At 41.3% G+C, this 18,422-nt stretch overlaps 1 protein-coding gene and 1 pseudogene across 2 annotated transcripts in view; one reads left to right on the forward strand and one right to left on the reverse strand.

Moving 5' to 3' along the window:
* The window catches only part of MYO5B (myosin VB), a 372,781-nt gene that overhangs the window by 249,722 nt on the left and 104,637 nt on the right, over positions 1-18,422 (forward strand). For both annotated transcript variants that reach the window (XM_061168927.1, XM_061168926.1), the window contains exons 11-12: positions 6,538-6,619; positions 7,148-7,288. In XM_061168927.1, coding sequence (XP_061024910.1) covers positions 6,538-6,619; positions 7,148-7,288 — 223 coding nt within the window. The remainder of the gene's footprint in view (positions 1-6,537; positions 6,620-7,147; positions 7,289-18,422) is intronic.
* Positions 3,003-3,294, reverse strand: LOC133075815 (small ribosomal subunit protein eS27-like; annotated as a pseudogene).

The following is an 18,422-nucleotide window of genomic DNA, read 5'->3' on the forward strand; positions in this document are numbered from 1 at the left end:
GATGGAAATTTTTTTTTTTTGATGGAAATTCTTTGTGTCTTTGTTATGTTTTGTTTTCTTGGTCTCACTCTTCAAAATAGACTTACAGATAATTTCACAATCCTAAGTTAGTTATTTGGAGAAGACTACCCATCCCCTCTCTGTGTAGTATGGAAAGGTTTCATGGAGAATGGAGGGGGAGAAGTCAGTGATTGCATTTACCCTGCAGCCTGTGAACAGTGACCCAACCTTGGACAGCCCAGAAGATTCCTGGACATGTCTTCTTCAAGGTAGACATGAATAGCTGGCCCCAGTGTTCTCAGATCCAGCAGATCACCCGAAGCAATTGGGTTCTCCCTGGAATCTCTGAGTCTCCCAGGAGAGCCGTGTAACTCAGAGTGCTCGAAAGTCAAGCTCAACCTTCCAGAATTGCTCTGACACAGCCCTTTGGAGCATGCCTGGAACCAAACACCACTACATAGTCTTAAAGCTTGGATAAAGTCCCATTTCTCTCTGTCCATGCCAGCACCCCCATGAACTCACGCTCCTTTAAAGTCTTGTAACACATAAAATCTCTACTAGTTGGGAGGTTTCATATACTGGTTTCATGTTATCCTCCTAGTAGTTCTGTTGGGCAGAGTCCATGACTTGCTCTTCTTTGCAGCCCTTACAGTTCCTGGGACAGTTGACTGATGGATTGGGAGAGGGTTACCATATGGTGGGCATCTTCCTGTCCCACATTAGATTTTCAGACACGGAGAAGAGCCGGGAATTGGAGCACACTGCAAACTGAATGGACTTAGGTCCTCCAGAAGAAAAACTGTTCTTGACCTTGGGATGTGAGCAGTGCCTAGAACTGTGCTGTCCCTGAAGGACAAGTCGTATGTGGGGACATCTGGGCACAGAGAGAAGCACGTGAACAGAATTCAAGTCCTGCCATTCTAAGGTGCAGCTAACACCCCGGGATTGTTTAGTAAAGAGATCAGAAGGGTTGGCCTCCCTAACAGACTGCAAGATGCCCTTGTGAGGTTTCATGGGCTTCAGGAGGGAAAGAGACCTTGAGAGGACTTGTTTGACTTTTAGTACTCATTCCCTAGAAGCCCCCCTCTATGTCTAACCTATATCACATATCTTGTCTTTCGACCTTTGGTAGAAAGATAGAGAGGGGTCTTGGTAAAATAGAAAGACAAGCCTGAGCTAAGAAAATCTAGTTCCTTTGACCTGTGCTCCAGGGTAAGAACTGTTTCCCAACCTTCAAAGCATCTCATTGCCTCTCTGCTCTGGAATGAATGGTTCGTGGAAGTTAATAATTAACTCAGAGTGACGGGTTGACTTCTTTTTATTGCAGTTTCACTTTCCCACGGACACTGCCTTATTTTCATAGAGGTGCTTGTATCCCTTACCCCATCCTGAAGTCGGGTAGAATGAGAAGGGAATTTTCTACTTTTCTACTACGTTTTGAAGATAGGGGAGCGTTGAAGTAGGGGTGATAATTGTACCACCGTGAGTACAGATCTCAGGTCTCAGCATCAAATCTTATTCCATGTTTTGACCTTCATCCCACCCAAGGATTCTGGTCTAAATATTCTCAACATTGATTTTAGAAGAGAAAGCCAATTCCCTCTCGTATATAAATTTCTTTGTGATATTTTAATCTTGTGAACTATAAATTGATCCATTGTGTTTATTTTAAAAAGTCATCTCTATTGATGGCAAGAATTACTACAAATATAATTTAATTTAGAGAAGTTGCCCTATCTTCCTATCTGTGGTTTTCTGAGGTCAGTCATCTTAGACATTTTCCAAGCTACCCAAACCCCTCATTCATGTCTGGCCCTCCAGCATTACAGTAATTACACTAGACGGCAGAGGAATTGTTACCAGATAATATCTTAGAAATAGGGAAATTATGAGCTAATTTCAGGCCCTCTCAAACTAATGAGAATGTTCTTTGTGGAGTGCTACCAATGTAAACCTTTAAAAAATGACAAGTGGGAGATATTTAAATCCTTTATCTGTGGAGCCCAGTACAAGCTCAGCAAGCACACCCAAGTGCTGTTATCTGGCCGATTGCTAGGGTAGCTCTTTTATCTTCCTTCTAGGTTTTATTAATTAAATTTCCTCTGGGACTTGGCTGTCATCAGCAACCTTTCTTGGGGTGTGACGGGATTATAGGGGGAGGAAATGAGGTTCTAGGAGACATAACTCGGGCTATAGGACCATCCTCTGGGCTGGGAGGACCCTAATCCAGGGTAAGGACTGGCAGAGGGCCAGTGCCTCCCTCCTGCATGGTCTGGAGTGCCTCCAGCTTGGATTTTGCATCTTTGATCGTGTTTTATTGACCTAGAATTACTTCTCTTCTGTGGGCATGACCAAAGGCTGTGCTTTAATGTGGTTGTCTCCAAGCAGTTGATTCCTTTGATCTCAAGATGATTTCCCACTTCTCCTGGTCTTATACCTTGGTGGGGGAGGTGGGCACAGAGGAGGAGGAGGAGAAGCCTGATGTTTTCTGGGCACTGAGCCAACCCTGTTGGGCATCTGATGCATTTATTTTTGCTGGTTCTGCTGCTTACGGTGCTGCCTCTCCACCACCACTAGCGTCCCCAACCCCACCAGGGGCAGCTCCAACATTTCTATTAGGGAGTGGTAGTTCAGCCTGTTTGGAAGGGCTGGCATAATTTTATGTAAGACTGAGAAAATTCAGTCGCCCATACAAAGAGTGAGAGGGCTAGCGATGTGAGGTTATGAAGGCTGAAGCCTGTGTCCCCAGCCTGGGGTCCCTCGGTGTCACCCCTCTCCCGCTCTCCACGTGCTCAAACACTTCCTCCCCTGGGAAGTTTTCCTCTTCTCCACAGCCCTTCCTAGTCATATCTTCCTTCTTTATGTATTTATTTATTTATGCTCATAATCAAAACTTTATTGAAAAACTAACATCAAAATAGAGCATTGTTGTATACCTTATAAAATTAAACATAATTACATCATCTTGGTAGATTAACTAGAATTACTAAACAGATAAGGCTTTCTGTGATAGAACACAAATTCAGGAAGTTGCGTGGATCATTAGTGGTGCTTTCTTCTACGTGAACACCCTTCTGTGAGTCTGGCCTTTCCTCCCATCAGCTGGCACGACACTGTTGAACAACCAACACAAAGCACCAGTGTCTGAGCATGGCTGAAAACTGTGGTAATCCTGTAGCAACCTGGACGTTTTGCATCCATAAAGAATTTGGACTTTGAACCAGCCGGGTTTTTTTAATGTTTTTTCTTTTCTTCTTCCAAGGAAGGATGCAGTAAATCTCTAGCCAAAGGCATGTTGAGGCTTTCGCAAGCCCAGCCTGTCCTGAGAAGCAGCACTCACCTGGGCGCACGGCGTCCCCTTCATTCTTTCTTTCTTTCTTTTTTCTTTTTTAATTTTTTATTGACTTATTTATTTTTCATTCTTTCTTAAATGGAACTTTTGCTCCTTTCTGAGTTAATGTGGTCTCAGAAATCACTCTCTGGGTTCAAATATTGGCTCTTTTGTCTACTGACTCTCTGACTTCAGACAGGTTATTTAGTTTCTTCAACAGTAGGATGGGATTAGTAATAGACCCGAGCTCTTGTTTGTTGTGGGTGTTCAGTGGGCTCATGAAGCATCTGGGGCTTGGTGCTCATTTACAGGGTCCCTGCCAGCTCATTCAGCCTGGTGCGTGAATGAGAAAAAGGTACCTCTTCCTCCTCGATTTCTGCCCCTTCTTACCCCCTCAGCCTGATGCCTTTGCTCTGCAAACATGGTGGCCCCACTCACTTGTAGCTAAAGCTGCTGATGCTATAATAATGCTCCCATCTTGGTGAGTGATCACATCTGTTCAGTTGTACAAGTGAATCTCATCTCCACACGCCATTGGTCATTTGAAGTCCTCTCATTTCCACCTTCCTTAATGTCTTTAGAACCTTCCCATTACTTGGCCACCACCAGCCTAAGCCATGACCTGATTGGATCTTTCCTGAATTATTGCTCCAGTAATAACTGCCTTACTCGACCTCCTGCATTCAGTCTTGCACACCTTCCCACAAATCACAGTGTTTCTAAGATGAAAGTATGGTTGTCATTTCTTTTTTTTTTTTTTAATAAATTTATTTTATTTATTTTTGGCTGCGTTGGGTCGTTGCTGTGTGCGGCTTTCTCTAGTTGCGGCGAGCGGGGGCTACTCTTCACTGTGGTGCGCGGGCTTCTCATTGCGGTGGCTTCTCTTGTTGCGGTGCACGGGCTCTAGGTTTGCAGGCTTCATAGTTGTGGCACGTGGGCTCAGTAGTGGTGGCTCGCAGGCTCTAGAGCGCAGGCTCAGTAGTTGTGGCACACAGGCTTAGTTGCTCTGTGGCATGTGGGATCTTCCCGGACCAGGGCTTGAACCCATGTCCCCTGCATTGGCAGGCGGATTCTTAGCCACTGCACCACCAGGGAAACCCTGGTTGTCATCTCTTAATTTAAAATCCTTCAAATTCTCCCCATTTCTCCTGGTGAAATCCAAACCCCTCAAGTGTAGCATACAAGGCCTGCAGGCGGGACTGTGCCTGGCTGTGCTGTGCCATGCCATGTCTCATCTCTTTACCTGCCCTCCTCTCTGCAGGCTCCACCTCTTCTCCAACTCCCTTCCCCAGCAGTGATTGAGCCATATTGCAAACATTTCAGTTGAGCAGTTGATGTCAGTGTTGATGATCTAAAGTATAAAGAGCTCAAATAAGTCCATTTTTAAAGTTAAAACCCAACAAATACTTCACCAATCACAGACAGTTCACAAGGTACAGACAACTAGTACACACACAGAAAAATGTTGAGCTCTATCAATAATCAAAAGATATTAAAAATCAAAGAAGAACATTTTTCACATAATAATTAACCAAAGGTTTTTAAAAGTTAATCTACATTACTGACCAAAGATCTGTGATGCCTTAATACTCCCAGTGAGGGGCAATGAGAACGTACCTGACTGGAGCACAAGGGAACTTTTGGGGTGATTGTGGTGATAAAAATGGTTCTATATCTGGATTGTGATGGTGGACACATGTAGTATAATATTTATCAGAAACTCATTGAAATATATCTTCCAAATTGGTGCATCTTATCGTACATAAACTCTAAGTCAAACATGAATTTAAAAACAACATTATTAACCAGGATTAGGTGAACAAGATGCTTCCATACATTGGGAGGCTGGGGTGGGGGTAGGGTGATAACATCAATTGGCTCCATCTTTCTGGAAGGTAATTTTCTTCTACCATTTAAGAAAACAAACTCCAACATGGTAATTTTCCTTCTAGAATAGCATCCTAAGGATCATGAATTCAAAGATGTATATCCAATATTTGTCACAGCAGTGATAGCAGCTAAAAACTAGAAAAAGAACCAAAATGTCCTGCAATAGGTGATTGGTTAAATTATTATTCATCTGCATGGGGGCCACTGCCAGCCCAGGAGAAGCCTTTGTGTGAATTGGAAAAAGGCATCTCTTCTGGGGCAAATACTCCCTCCCAGACTTGAGGGGGGCATCAGCTAAATTCTGGCCCCACTGGTCCCCTCACCTGGGCACCTGTACAATCCTCAGGCCTAAAGCAGCATCTCTGATCCATACGAGGGTGCATGAGGCAGACATTAAAACTGATGTCTTTCGGGACTTCCCTGGTGGCTCAGTGGTTAAGAATCTGCCTGCCAGTGCAGGGGAAACGGGTTCGATTCCTGGTCTGGGAAGATCCCATGTGCTGCGGAGTAACTAAACCTGTGCACCACAACTACTGAACCTGCACTCTAGAGCCCGCAAGCCACAACTACTGAGACCCACGCACCTAGAGCCCATGCGCTGCAACTACTGAGCCCACACGTGGCAACTACTGAAGCCTGTGCACTCTAGGGTCCACGTGCCGCAACTACTGAGCCCGCATGCTGCAACTACTGAAGTCCACCTGCCTAGCCTGTGCTCTGCAACAAGAGAATGCAATGAAGAGTAGCCCCTGCTCACCGCAACTAAAGAAAGGCCGCGGGCAGCAACGAAGACCCAATGCAAACAAAAAACAGACCCAACGCAGCCAAAAAACAATAAATAAATAAATAAAACTGATGCCTTTGAAGAACAATGGCATAGGAAAATGTTGAATAACGAATGGGGAGTTAAATGACAAATATAGGTATAATTTTACATATAATTCTACTTTTCTTCAAAAATGTAAAATCGCTAGAAGGAAACATACCAAAATGTAACTGGTGGTTAACATGAGTGATAGAATCATGGGTGACTTTCCCTTTTTTACACCTGCTTTTTCCAAATGTTCTGCTGTCAGTACTTTTTCTAATTGCGAAGAAGATGTACATTCTTACTCTCCTATTTAATAGGACTCTGTTGTGCTGATGCCGGCAACAGTGGTCTCTTTGGGCACAAGAGCAGATGGGACTTGTGTGCGGGAGTTAAGGCTAGAGCCGGATGGGAGCAGAGGATGAGGGCTGCCTTGCTGAAGTCCCAGTGATTCCTTTGGTAAAAGGAGATGTCTCTTACTTTATCCTCTGCTCTTTGCATTCTGCAGGTTTGAGACATTTGATGTGAACAGCTTTGAGCAGTTTTGTATCAACTATGCGAATGAGAAGCTCCAGCAACAGTTCAACTTGGTAGGTTTTTCTGGACCCGGAGATGTCGGGTTGGGGAGACCTCTTTCCCCACCAGGGAGTGACAGACAGCCCGGCCTACTTCTCTTCTGTCCAGGGTCAGTGGGCTCTAGCTCTGCCCTGACCTGCCCTTGGTTTCCTGGTGGTGCCCCAGCTCTAGGCAGGTGCTCCCCACTTCTCAGAAGGAAGTCAGTGATCCTCTCCTTGGCTTTGACTCCCACTCTTTTTGACCCCGAGCTTCTGGGGTATTTGAGCAACTGCAAGCCAGCTATGAGGCTTCTTGCTACTGGTTGAGGTATGACAGTACAGGTGATTATTGGAGTGTCCTAGGGAAGGGTTCACATGGGAGTGAGGATCACCTAACTGAGCTTTTTTCTTCTGCATTCATGACTGTGACTTGTGCCTAAACCTTTTCTAGTGAGTATGCACCATCCTCCAGGGCTCAGAACCCATGTGGTTGAAGCTCAGGGGAGTTGAAAGTTAAGGTGTGTCTATATTTCACTAACCTTGACCTTTCACTTCTTACACCAGCATGTATTCAAGTTGGAGCAAGAGGAATACATGAAGGAGCAGATCCCTTGGACCTTGATTGACTTTTATGATAACCAACCTTGTATTGACCTCATAGAAGCTAAGCTGGGCATCTTGGACCTGTTGGATGAAGAATGTAAGGTAAAACTGATGATGCTATCATTGAATCAGTTCAATTCTAGGCTTGGGGTGTGGGGCAGAGGACAGCTCTGTGGTGCAGGGGAACATGTGAGATCTCAAAGCTGGAATTTCATCTCTGATTAGCCGGCCTTTAGTTTTCTGGGAGAAGCATTGGTGTCTATTCTACATACTAGAAGATACCAGAAGGTAACACGTTGAGCATGACTGGCAGGTATTGCTGCATTGGTGAACATGTGCCTCTTTTGGCAGAGACTGAGTGTTATGGATTGGCATGATGTGATGGTGGTATGGATTTGGTGCCCCAGATCACCTAGGTGCTGAGAGAAGGACCCCAACTTCTAGACAGGCATCCCAGAGATTGCGGGTCAAGAGCACGGGGTCATCTTTACCATGCCAGATGGCTTGGGAGCGATAAGAGCCACATGCTTGGTAGCAGGTGAAAGCTGTAGATTTCCCCCATGTAGCTTGTCATGGATGCTACCTGCTATAACAGGAAGAGCCCTGAGTTGCCAGCATAGAGAGAAACAGGCAGCCTTAGAAATGTGGGGCAGGGGAACTGGGTGTTATCAATCACCTAACTACTTTGGCCTTTGGTTTTCTGCTCTGTGAATTGAGGGGGGTTGTATCTGATGATCTTCAAAACTTCTCCTGGTTTGGTGTTTGGTGATCAGGGGGTAAATGTATGCCAGCTCCTCCAGTGATGGAAACTCTAATCAAAAGGTGTAGAAGCCACATGGTTCTCGGTATTGAAACAGAAGAGCCCAGTTGCGTTTACTTTCTGGTCTCCCATGTCTTCCCTGTAAAGGATGGCTTGTGGCTTGATGGTTTAGGAGGAGCAGATGTTTCCCTTCCAGAAGGACTCTCCAAGTTTCATTGCCTTTGAAAGTGAGAAGGAACAATTAATAAGACAGTGGAAGACAGAGTGAAAATACACTGAAATCCACAGCACTTTTTTTTTTAGTGGTGAGAGTGGGCACCCTTGTCTTGTTCCTGATCTTAGAGGAAATGCTTTCAGTTTTTCACCATTAAGAATGATGTTGGAGAGGAACCAAGATGGCGGAGTAGAAGGACGTGCTCTCAGTACCTCTTGCAAGAACACCAGAATCACAACTAGCTGCTGGACAATCATCGACAGGAAGACACTGGAACTCACCAAAAAACATACCCCACATCCAAAGACAAAGGAGAAGCCACAATGAGACGGTAGGAGGGGCGCAATCACAGTAAAATCAAATCCCATAACTTCTGGGTGGGTGACTCACAGACTGGAGAACACTTATACCACAGAAGTCCACCCTCTGGAGTGAAGGTTCTGAGCCCCATGTCAGGCTTCCCAACCTGGGGGTCCGGCAACGGGAGGAGGAATTCATAGAGAATCAGACTTTGAAGCCTAGTGGGAATTGATTGCAGGACTTCGACAGGACTGGGGGAAACAGAGACTCCTCTCTTGGAGGGCACACACAAAGTAGTGTGTGCATCGGGACCCAGGGGAAGGAGCAGTGATCCCAGGGGAGACTGAACCAGACCTACCTGCTAGTATTGGAGGGTCTCCTGCGGGGGTGGGGGGTGGCTGTGGCTCACTGTGGGGACAAGGACACTGGCAGCAGAAGTTCTGGGAAGTACTCCTTGGTGTGAGACCTCCCAGAGTCTGTCATTAGCCCCACCAAAGAGCCCAGGTAGGCTCCAGTGTTGGGTTGCCTCAGGCCAAACAACCAACAGGGAGGGAACCCAGCCGCACCCATCTTCAGTCAAGTGGAATAAAGTTTTACTGAGCTCTGCCCACTAGAGCAACAGTCAGCTCTACCCACCACCAGTCCCTCCCATCAGGGAACTTGCACAAGCCTCTTAGATAGCCTCATCCACCAGAGGGCAGACAGCAGAAGAAGAAAAACCACATTCACAGAAAGATAGACAAGATGAAAAGGCAGACGGTTATATACCAGATGAAGGACCAAGGTAAAACCCCAGAAAAACAGCTAAATGAAGTGGAGATAGGCAACCTTCCAGAAAAAGAATTCAGAGTAATGACAGTGAAGGTGATCCAGGACCTCAGAAAAAGAATGGAGGGAAAGATCGAAAAGATGCAAGAAATATTTAACAAAGGCCTAGAAGAATTAAAGAACAAACAAACAGAGACGAACAATACAATAACTGAAATGAAAACTACACTAGAAGGAATCAATAGCAGAATAACTGAGGCAGAAGAACGGATAAGTGACCTGGAAGACAGAATGGTAGAATTCACTGCTGTGGAACAGAATAAAGAAAAAAGAAAGAAAAGAAATGAAGACAGCCTAAAAGACCTCTGAGACAACATTAAACACAACAACATTCGCATTATAGGGGTCCCAGAAGGAGAAGAGAGAGAGAAAGGACCAGAGAAAATATTTGAAGAGATTATAGTTGAAAACTTCCCTAACATGGGAAAGGAAATAGCCACCCAAGTCCAGGAAGCTCAGAGAGTCCCATACAGGATAAACCCAAGGAGAAACACGCCGAGACACATAGTAATCAAATTGGCAAAAATTAAAGACAAAGAAAAATTATTGAAAGCAGCAAGGGAAAAATGACAAATAACATACAAGGGAACTCCCATAAGGTTAACAGCTGATTTCTCAGCAGAAACTCTACAAGCCAGAAGGGAGTGGCATGATATACTTAAAGTGATGAAAGGGTAGAACCTACAACCAAGATTACTCTACCTGGCAAGGATCTCATTCAGATTCAATGGAGAATTCAAAAGCTTTACAGACAAGCAAAAGCTAAGAGAATTCAGCACCACCACTTAATTACAATTAAGGTAATTATATCGATAATTACCTTAAACATGAATGGATTAAATGCTCCAACCAAAAGACACAGGCTCGCTGAATGGATACAAAAACAAGACCCATATATATGCTGTCTACAAGAGACCCACTTCAGACCTAGGGACACATACAGACAAAGTGAGGGGATGGAAAAAGATATTCCATGCAAATGGAAATCAAAAGAAAGCTGGAGTAGCAATACTCATATCAGGCAAAATAGACTTTAAAATAAAGAATGTTACAAGAGACAAGGAAGGACACTACCTAATGATCAAGGGATCAATCCAAGAAGAAGATATAACAATTATAAATATATATGCACCCAACGTAGGAGCACCTCAATACATAAGGCAACTGCTAACAGCTATAAAAGAGGAAATTGATAGTAACACAATAATAGTGGGGGACTTTAACACCTCACTTACACCAATGGACAGATCATCCAAAATGAAAATAAATAAGGAAACAGAAGCTTTAAATGACACAATAGACCAGATAGATTTAATTGATATTTATAGGACATTCCATCCAACAACAGCAGATTACACTTTCTTCTCAAGTGCGCATGAAACGTTCTCCAGGATAGATCACATCTTGGGTCACAAATCAAGCCTCAGTAAATTTAAGAAAATTGAAATCATATGAAGTATCTTTTCTGACCACAACACTATGAGATTAGAAATGAATTACTGGGAAAAAAATGTAAAAAACACAAACACATGGAGGCTAAACAATACGTTACTAAATAACCAAGAGATCACTGAAGAAATCAAAGAGGAAATTAAAAAATACCTAGAGACAAAAAACAATGAAAACATGACGATCCAAAACCTATAGGATGCAGCAAAAACAGTTCTAAGAGGGAAGTTTATAGCTATACAAGCCTACCTCAAGAAACAAGAAAAATCTCAAATAAACAATCCAACGTTACACCTAAAGGAACTAGAGAAAAGAACAAACAAAACCCAAAGTTAGCAGAAGGAAAGAAATCATAAAGATCAGAGCAGAAATAAATGAAATAGAAACAAAGAAAACAATAACAAAGATCAATAAAACTAAAAGCTAGTTCTTTGAGAAGATAAACAAAGTTGATAAACCATTAGCCAGACTCATCAAGAAAAAGAGGGAGAGGACTCAAATCAATAAAATTAGAAATGTAAAAGGAGAAGTTACAACAGAAACCGCAGAAATACAAAGCATCCTAAGAGACTACTACAAGCAACTCTATGCCAGTAAACTGGACAAGCTGGAAGAAATGGACAAATTCTTAGAAAGGTATAACCTTCCAAGACTGAACCAGGAAGAAATAGAAAATATGAACAGACCAATCACAAGTAATGAAATAGAAACTGTGATTAAAAATCTTCCAACACACAAAAGTCCAGGACCAGATGGCTTCACAGGTGAATTCTATCAAACATTTAGAGAAGAGCTAACACCCATCCTTCTCAAACTCTTCCAAAAAATTGCAGAGGAAGGAACACTCCCAAACTCATTCTATGAGGCCACCATCACCCTGATACCAAAACCAGACAAAGATACTACAAAAAAAGAAAATTACAGACCAATATCACTGATGAATATAGATGCAAAAATCCTCAACAAAATACTAGCAAACAGAATCCAACAACAGATTAAAAGGATCATACACCATGATCAAGTGGGATTTATCCCAGGGATGCAAGGATTCTTCAATATATGCAAATCAATCAATGTGATACACCATATTAACAAATTGAAGAATAAAAACCATATGATCCTCTCAATAGATGCAGAAAAAGCTTTTGACAAAATTCAACACCCATTTATGATAAAAACTCTCCAGAAAGCAAGCATAGAGGGAACCTACCTCAACATAATAAAGGCCATATATGACAAACCCACAGCAAACATCATTCTCAATGGTGCAAAACTGAAAGCATTTCCTCTAAGATCAGGAACAAGACAAGGATGTCCACTCTCACCACCATTATTCAACATAGTTTTGGAAGTCCTAGCTACGGTCATCAGAGAAGAAAAAGAAATAAAAGGAATACAAATTGGAAAAGAAGAAGTAAAACTGTCACTGTTTGCAGATGACATGATACTACACATAGAGAATCCTAAAAATGCCACCAGAAAACTACTAGAGCTAATCAATGAATCTGGTAAAGTTGAAGAATACAAAATTAATACACAGAAATCTCTTGCATTCCTATACACTAATGATGAAAAATCTGAAAGAGAAATTAAGGAAACACTCCCATTTACCATTGCAAGAAAAAGAATAAAATACCTAGGAATAAACCTACCTAGGGAGACAAAAGACCTGTATACAGAAAAGTATAAGACACTGAAGAAAGAAATTAAAGATGATACCAACAGATGGCGAGATATACCATGTTCTTGGATTGGAAGAATCAATATTGTGAAAATGACTGTACTACCCAAAGCAATCCACAGATTCAGTGCAATCCCTATCATTACCAATGGCATTTTTTACGGAAGTAGAACAAAAAATCTTAAAATTTGTATGGAGACACAAAAGACCCCGAATAGCCAAAGCAGTCTTGAGGGAAAAAAACGGACCTGGAGGAATCATACTCCCTGACTTCAGACTATACTACAAAGCTACAGTAATCAAGACAATATGGTACTGGCACAAAAACAGAAATATAGATCAATGGAACAAGATAGAAAGCCCAGAGATAAACCCACGCACCTATGGTCAGCTAATCTATGACAAAGGAGGCAAGGTTATACAATGGAGAAAAGACAGTCTCTTCAATAAGTGGTTCTGGGAAAACTAGACAGCTACATGTAAAAGAATGAAATTAGAACACTCCCTAACACCATACACAAAAATAAACTCAAAATGGTTTCAAGACCTAAATGTAAGACCGGACACTATAAAACTCTTAGAGGAAAACATAGGAAGAACACTCTTTGACATAAATCACAGCAAGGTCTTTTTTGATCCACCTCCTAGAGTAATGGAAATCAAAGCAAAAATAAACAAAAAAATAAAAAAATAAAATAAAATAAACAAATGGGACCTAATGAAACTTCAAAGCTTTTGTACAGCAAAGGAAACCATAAACAAGACAAAAAGACAACCCTCAGAATGGGAGAAAATATTTGCAAACGAATCAACGGACAAAGGATTAATCTCCAAAATATATAAACAGCTCATGCAGCTCATTATTAAAGAAACAAACAACCCAATTCAAAAATGGGCAGAAGACCTAAATAGACATTTCTCCAAAGAAGCCATACAGATGGCCAAGAAGCACATGAAAAGCTGCTCAACATCACTAATTATTAGAGAAATGCAAATCAAAACGACAATCAGGTATCACCTCACACCAGTCAGAATGGCCATCATCAAAAAATCTACAAACAACAAATGCTGGAGAGGCTGTGGAGAAAAGGGAACCCTCTTGCAGTGTTGGTGGGAATATAAATTGATACAGACACTATAGAGAACAGTATGGAGGTTCCTTAAAAAACTAAAAATAGAATTACCATATGACCCAGCAATCCCACTACTGGGCATATGCCCAGAGAAAACCATAATTCAAAAAGACACACGCACCCCAATGTTCATTGCAGCAGTATTTACAATAGCCAGGTCATGGAAGCAACCTAAATGCCCATCAACAGACGAATGGATAAAGAAGTTGTGGTACATATATACAGTGGAATATTACTCAGCCGTAAAAAGGAATGAAATTGAGTCATTTGTTGAGACGTGGATGGATCTAGAGACTGTCATACAGAATGAAGTAAGTCAGAAAGAGAAAAACAAATATAGTATATTAACGCATATATGTGGAACCTAGAAAAATGGTACAGATGAACCGGTTTGCAGGGCAGAATTTGAGACACAGATGTAGGGAACAAACGTATGGACACCAAGGGGGGGAAAGCTGTGGTGGGGTGGGGATGGTGGTGTGCTGAATTGGGCGATTTGGATTGACATGTATGCACTGATGTGTATAAAATTGATGACTAATAAGAACCTGCTGTATAAAAAATAAATTAAATTTAAAAATTTTAAAAAAAAAGAATGATGTTGGCTGTGGGTTTGTCATATGTGGTATTTATTATGTTGAGGTAGGTTCGCTCTATGCCCACTTTCTGGAGAGTTTTTATCATAAATGGGTGTTGAATTTTGTCAAAAGCTTTCTCTGCATCTATTGAGAGGATTATATGGTTTTTCTCCTTCAATTTGTTAATATGGTGTATCACATTGATTCATTTGCATATACTGAAGAATCCTTGCATTCCTGGGATAAACCCCACTTGATCATGGTGTATGATCCTTTTAATGGGCTGTTGGATTCTGCTTGCTAGTATTTTGTTGAGGATTTTTGCATCTATGTTCATCAGTGTTATTGGCCTGTAATTTTCTTTTTTTGTGACGTCTTTGTCTGGTTTTGGTATCGGTGATGGTGGCCTCATGCAATGAGTTTGGGAGTGTTCCTCCCTCTGCTGTATTTTGGAAGAGTTTGAGAAGGACAGTTGTTAGCTCTTCTATAAATGCTTGATAGAATTTGCCTGTGAAGCCATCTTGCCCTGGGCTTTTGTTTGTTGGAAGATTTTTAATCAGAGTTTCCACTTCAGTGCTTGTGATTGATCTGTTCATATTTTCTGTTTCTTCCTGGTTCAGTCTTGGAAGGTTGTACTTTTCTAAGAATTTGTCTATTTCTTCCAGGTTGTCCATTTTACTGGCATATAGCCGCTTGTAGTAGTCTCTCATGATCCTTTGTATTTGTGCTGTGTCAGTTGTTATTTCTCGTTTTTCATTTCTAATTCTGTTGATTTGAGTCCTCTCCCTTTTTTTTCCTGATGATTCTGGCTAATGGTTTATCAATTTTGTTTATCTTCTCAAAGAACCAGCTCTTAGTTTTATTGATCTTTGCTATTGTTTCCTTCATTTCTTTTTCATTTATTTCCAATCTGATCTTTATGATTTCTTTCCTTCTGCTAGCTTTGGATTTTTTTTTGTTCTTCTTTCTCTCATTGCTTTAGGTGTAAGGTTAGGTTATTTGAGATTTTTCTTGTTTCTTGAGGTAAGATTGGGTTGCTATAAACTTCTCTGTTAGACTGCTTTTGCTGCATCCCATAGGTTTTGGGTTGTCATGTTTTCATTGTCATTTGTTTCTAGGTATTTTTTGATTTCCTCTTTAATTTCTCAGAGATCTCTTGGTTATTTAGTAGTGTGTTGTTTAGCCTCAATGTGTTTGTATTTTTTACAGTTTTTTTTTCCTGTAATTGATATCTAGTCTCATAGCTTTGTGGTTGGAAAAGATGCTTATACGTTTTCAATTTTCTTAAATTTATGGAGGCTTGATATGTGACCCAAGATGTGATCTATCCTGGAGAATGTTCCGTGTGCACTTGAGAAGAAAGTGTATTCTGTTGTTGTTGGATGGAATGTCCTATAAATATCAATTAAGTCCATCTGGTCTAATGTGTCATTTAAAGCTTGTGTTTCCTTATTTATTTCCTCTTTGGGTGATCTGTCCGTTGGTGTAAGTGGGGTGTTAAAGTCTCCCACTATTATTGTGTTACTGTCGATTTCCACTTTTATGGCTGTTAGCATTTACCTTGTGTATTGAGGTGTTCCTATGTTGGGTGCATAAATATTTACAATTGTTATGTCTTCTTGGATTGATCCATTGATCATTATGTAGTGTCCTTCCTTGTCTCTTGTAATAGTCTTTACTTTAAAATGTATTTTGCCTGATATGAGTATTGCTACTCCAGCTTTCTTTTGATTTCCATTTGCGTGGAATATCTTTTTCCATCCCCTCACTTTCAGTCTGTAGGTGTCCCTAGGTCTGAAGTGGGTTTCTTATAGACAGCATATATATGGGTCTTGTTTGTGTATCCATTCAGCCAGTCTATGTCTTTTGGTTGGAGCATTTAATCCATTCACATTTAAGGTAATTATCAATATGTATGTTCCTATGACCATTTTCTTAATTGTTTTGGGTTTGTTTCCGTAGGTCCTTTTCTTCGCTTGTGTCTCCCGCTTAGAGAAGTTCCTTTAGCATTTGTTGTAGAGCTGGTTTGGTGGTGCTGAATTCACGTAGCTTTTGCTTGTCTGTAAAGTTTTCGGTTTCTCCATTTTATCTGAATGAGATCCTTGCTGGGTAGAGTAATCTTGGTTGTAGGTTTTTCCCTTTCATCATTTTAAATATATCCTGCCACTCCCTTCTGGCCTGCGGAGTTTCTGCTGAAAGATCAGCTGTTAACCTTATGGGGATTCCCTTGTATGTTATTTGTTGTTTTTCCCTTGCTGCTTTTAATATTTTTCTGTATTTAATTTTTGATAGTTTCATTAATATGTGTCTCAGTGTGTTTCTCCTTGGCTTTATCCTGTATGAGACTCTCTGCATTCTCCAGACTTGCTTGACTATTTCCTTTCCCATATTAAGGAAGTTTTCAGCTATAATCTCTTCAAATATTTTCTCAGACCCTTTTTACTTCTCTTCTTCTTCTGGGACCACTATAATTCGAATGTTGGTGTGTTTAATGTTGTCCCAGGGGTCTCTGAGACTGTCCTCAATTCTTTTCATTCTTTTTTCTTTATTCTGCTCTGTGGTAGTTATTTCCACTATTTTATCTTCCAGGTCACTTATCCATTCTTCTGCCTCAGTTATTCTGGTATTGATTCCTTCTAGAGAATTTTTAATTTCATTTATTGTGCTGTTCATCACTGTTTGTTTGCTCTTTAGTTCTTTTAGGTCCTTGTTAAACGTTTCTTGTATTTTCTCCATTCTGTTTCTGAGATTTTGGATCATCTTTACTAAGATTACTCTGAATTCTTTTTTGGGTAGACTGCCTATCTGCTCTTCATTTGTTTGGTCTTGTGGGATTTTACCTTGCTCCTTCATCTGCTGCATATTTCTCTGTCTTTGCATTTTATTTAACTTACTGTGTTTGAGGTCAGAAAGCAGGCTGCAGGATCATAGTTCCTCTTACTTCTCTCACCCAGTGGGTGAGGTTGGTCCAGTGGCTTGTGTAGGCTTCCTGATGGAGGGGACTGGTGCCTGTGTTCTGGTGGGTGGGGCTGGATCTTGTCCCTCTGATGGGCAGGGCCGCATCCGGTGGTGTGTTTTGGGGTGTCTGTGAGCTTAGTATGACTTTAGGCAGCCTGACTGCTAATGGGTGGGGTTGTGTTCCTGTCTTGCTAGTTGTTTGCATGAGCCGTCCAGCACTGGAGCTTGCTGGCCCTTGGGTGGAGCCGGGTTTTAGTGTTGGGATGGAGACCTCTGGGAGAGCTCTCACTGACTAATATTACATGGGCCCAGGAGTTCTCTGGTGGTCCAACGTCCTGGACTCAGCTCTCCCACCTCAGAGGCTCAGGCCTGTCCCCCAGCTCGAGCACCAAGACCCTGCAAGCCACACGGCATCGAAGAAAAGGAAGAAGAAACAAATAAACAAAGAGACAAAACCCCAAGACAAATGGTAAAAGCAAAACTAAACAGACAAAATCATACGAAGAAACATACAGACACGCCCTCACAAAAAGAAAAGAAAAAAAGAGAATGAAGAAGAGGAGAGCAACCAAACCAATAAACAAGCTCAAAAACTAAAACAAACACTAAAAAGTAAACTAATAAATACACAGAACCAGGAACAAATCAAATGCAGATAGCAATCTAAAAAAAGGCAATGAAAGCGTAAAGCAAACACACAAAAATGATCAAAAAAATGTAAAGACAAAAGAGAGATGAAAACAAAAGGAAAAAATACAAAACAACAAAGTAGTAAAGTAGAAATAGAAAATATAGGTTAAAATAAAGTGAAAACAAAGCAAAACAAAGAAAAAACAAACACAAGGAAAAAACACAATATAACAAAAAAGTACAGTAGAAAGAAGAAAAAAATAATGAATAAAATTTAAAATATATTAAAAATAAAAGCATAAGAAAGAAAATAAAAAGTAAATAAAAAATTAAAATTAAAAGAATAATCATAAAAATAAGAACAACGGTACAAAACAAAACAAACAAACAAACAAAAAGTGATATTTTCCTGGGGCCTCAGCTGTCAGTGTCCGTGTCCCCACAGTGAGCCACAGCCAATCCCTGCCCATCCAGGAAGTCTTCTAATACTTCTCGGTAGGTCTCTGGACCTGCCGTGGGCCTTGCTGGGACAGCTGAGCCTCTGATCTGGCCTTCCTCCTGTGTGTACTTGTCCCCAAAGTCCACAGCCTCAATTGTGGGAACACTCGTTGTCTATTCAGGTATTCCACACATGCAGGGTTCACCAAGCCAACTGCAGGGATTTAACCCCCTGCTCCTGCAGCTGCACAGAGAGATTTCCCTTTC

Source organism: Eubalaena glacialis, chromosome 15, assembly GCF_028564815.1.
Source record: "Eubalaena glacialis isolate mEubGla1 chromosome 15, mEubGla1.1.hap2.+ XY, whole genome shotgun sequence".
Classification (NCBI taxonomy): domain Eukaryota; kingdom Metazoa; phylum Chordata; class Mammalia; order Artiodactyla; family Balaenidae; genus Eubalaena; species Eubalaena glacialis.